The 485-nt window shown below is 61.2% G+C and overlaps 1 protein-coding gene across 1 annotated transcript; it reads left to right on the forward strand.

Annotated features, from left to right (window-relative positions):
* Positions 1–13: 13 nt before the first annotated feature.
* LOC104467584 (zinc finger protein 664-like) lies at positions 14–481 on the forward strand (the record flags this gene model as incomplete). Its single annotated transcript, XM_010081413.1, has 1 exon — positions 14–481. A coding segment is annotated over one exon (468 nt), but the record flags the coding sequence as incomplete, so codon positions are not given.
* Between the last annotated feature and the right edge of the window lie 4 nt (positions 482–485).

The raw sequence follows: 485 nt of genomic DNA on the forward strand, positions 1-485 counted from the left end.
CCTCTCCACACCCCACCGCATCCACACCGGGGAGCGGCTGTACCAGTGCTCCCAGTGCAGGAAGAGCTTCAAGAGCAGCTCCCACCTCAATGCGCACCAGCGGATCCACACCGGGGAGTGGCCCCACCAGTGCTCCCAGTGCGGGCAGGGCTTCTCCTGGAAAAGTGACCTCACAATACATCAGCGCATCCACACGGGCGAGCGGCCATACCACTGCTCCCAGTGCGGGACGAGCTTCAGGGTCAGATACTACCTCCATGTGCACCAGCGCATCCACACCGGAGAGCGGCCCTACAAGTGCGGCAAGTGCGGGAAGAGCTTCATACACAGCGCAGAATTCCTGCAGCACCAGCTTATCCACACCGGAGAAAAACCCTACTGTTGTGACGGCTGCGGGAAGAGTTTCCACAGGCCCAAATCCCTGGTCAGCCACAAGCGCACCCACATGGGTGAGGAGCTGTACCAGTGCTCCCAGTGCGGGAAGA

The sequence above is a fragment of the Pterocles gutturalis genome, unplaced genomic scaffold (assembly GCF_000699245.1).
Source record: "Pterocles gutturalis isolate BGI_N339 unplaced genomic scaffold, ASM69924v1 scaffold25089, whole genome shotgun sequence".
Taxonomy (NCBI): domain Eukaryota; kingdom Metazoa; phylum Chordata; class Aves; order Pterocliformes; family Pteroclidae; genus Pterocles; species Pterocles gutturalis.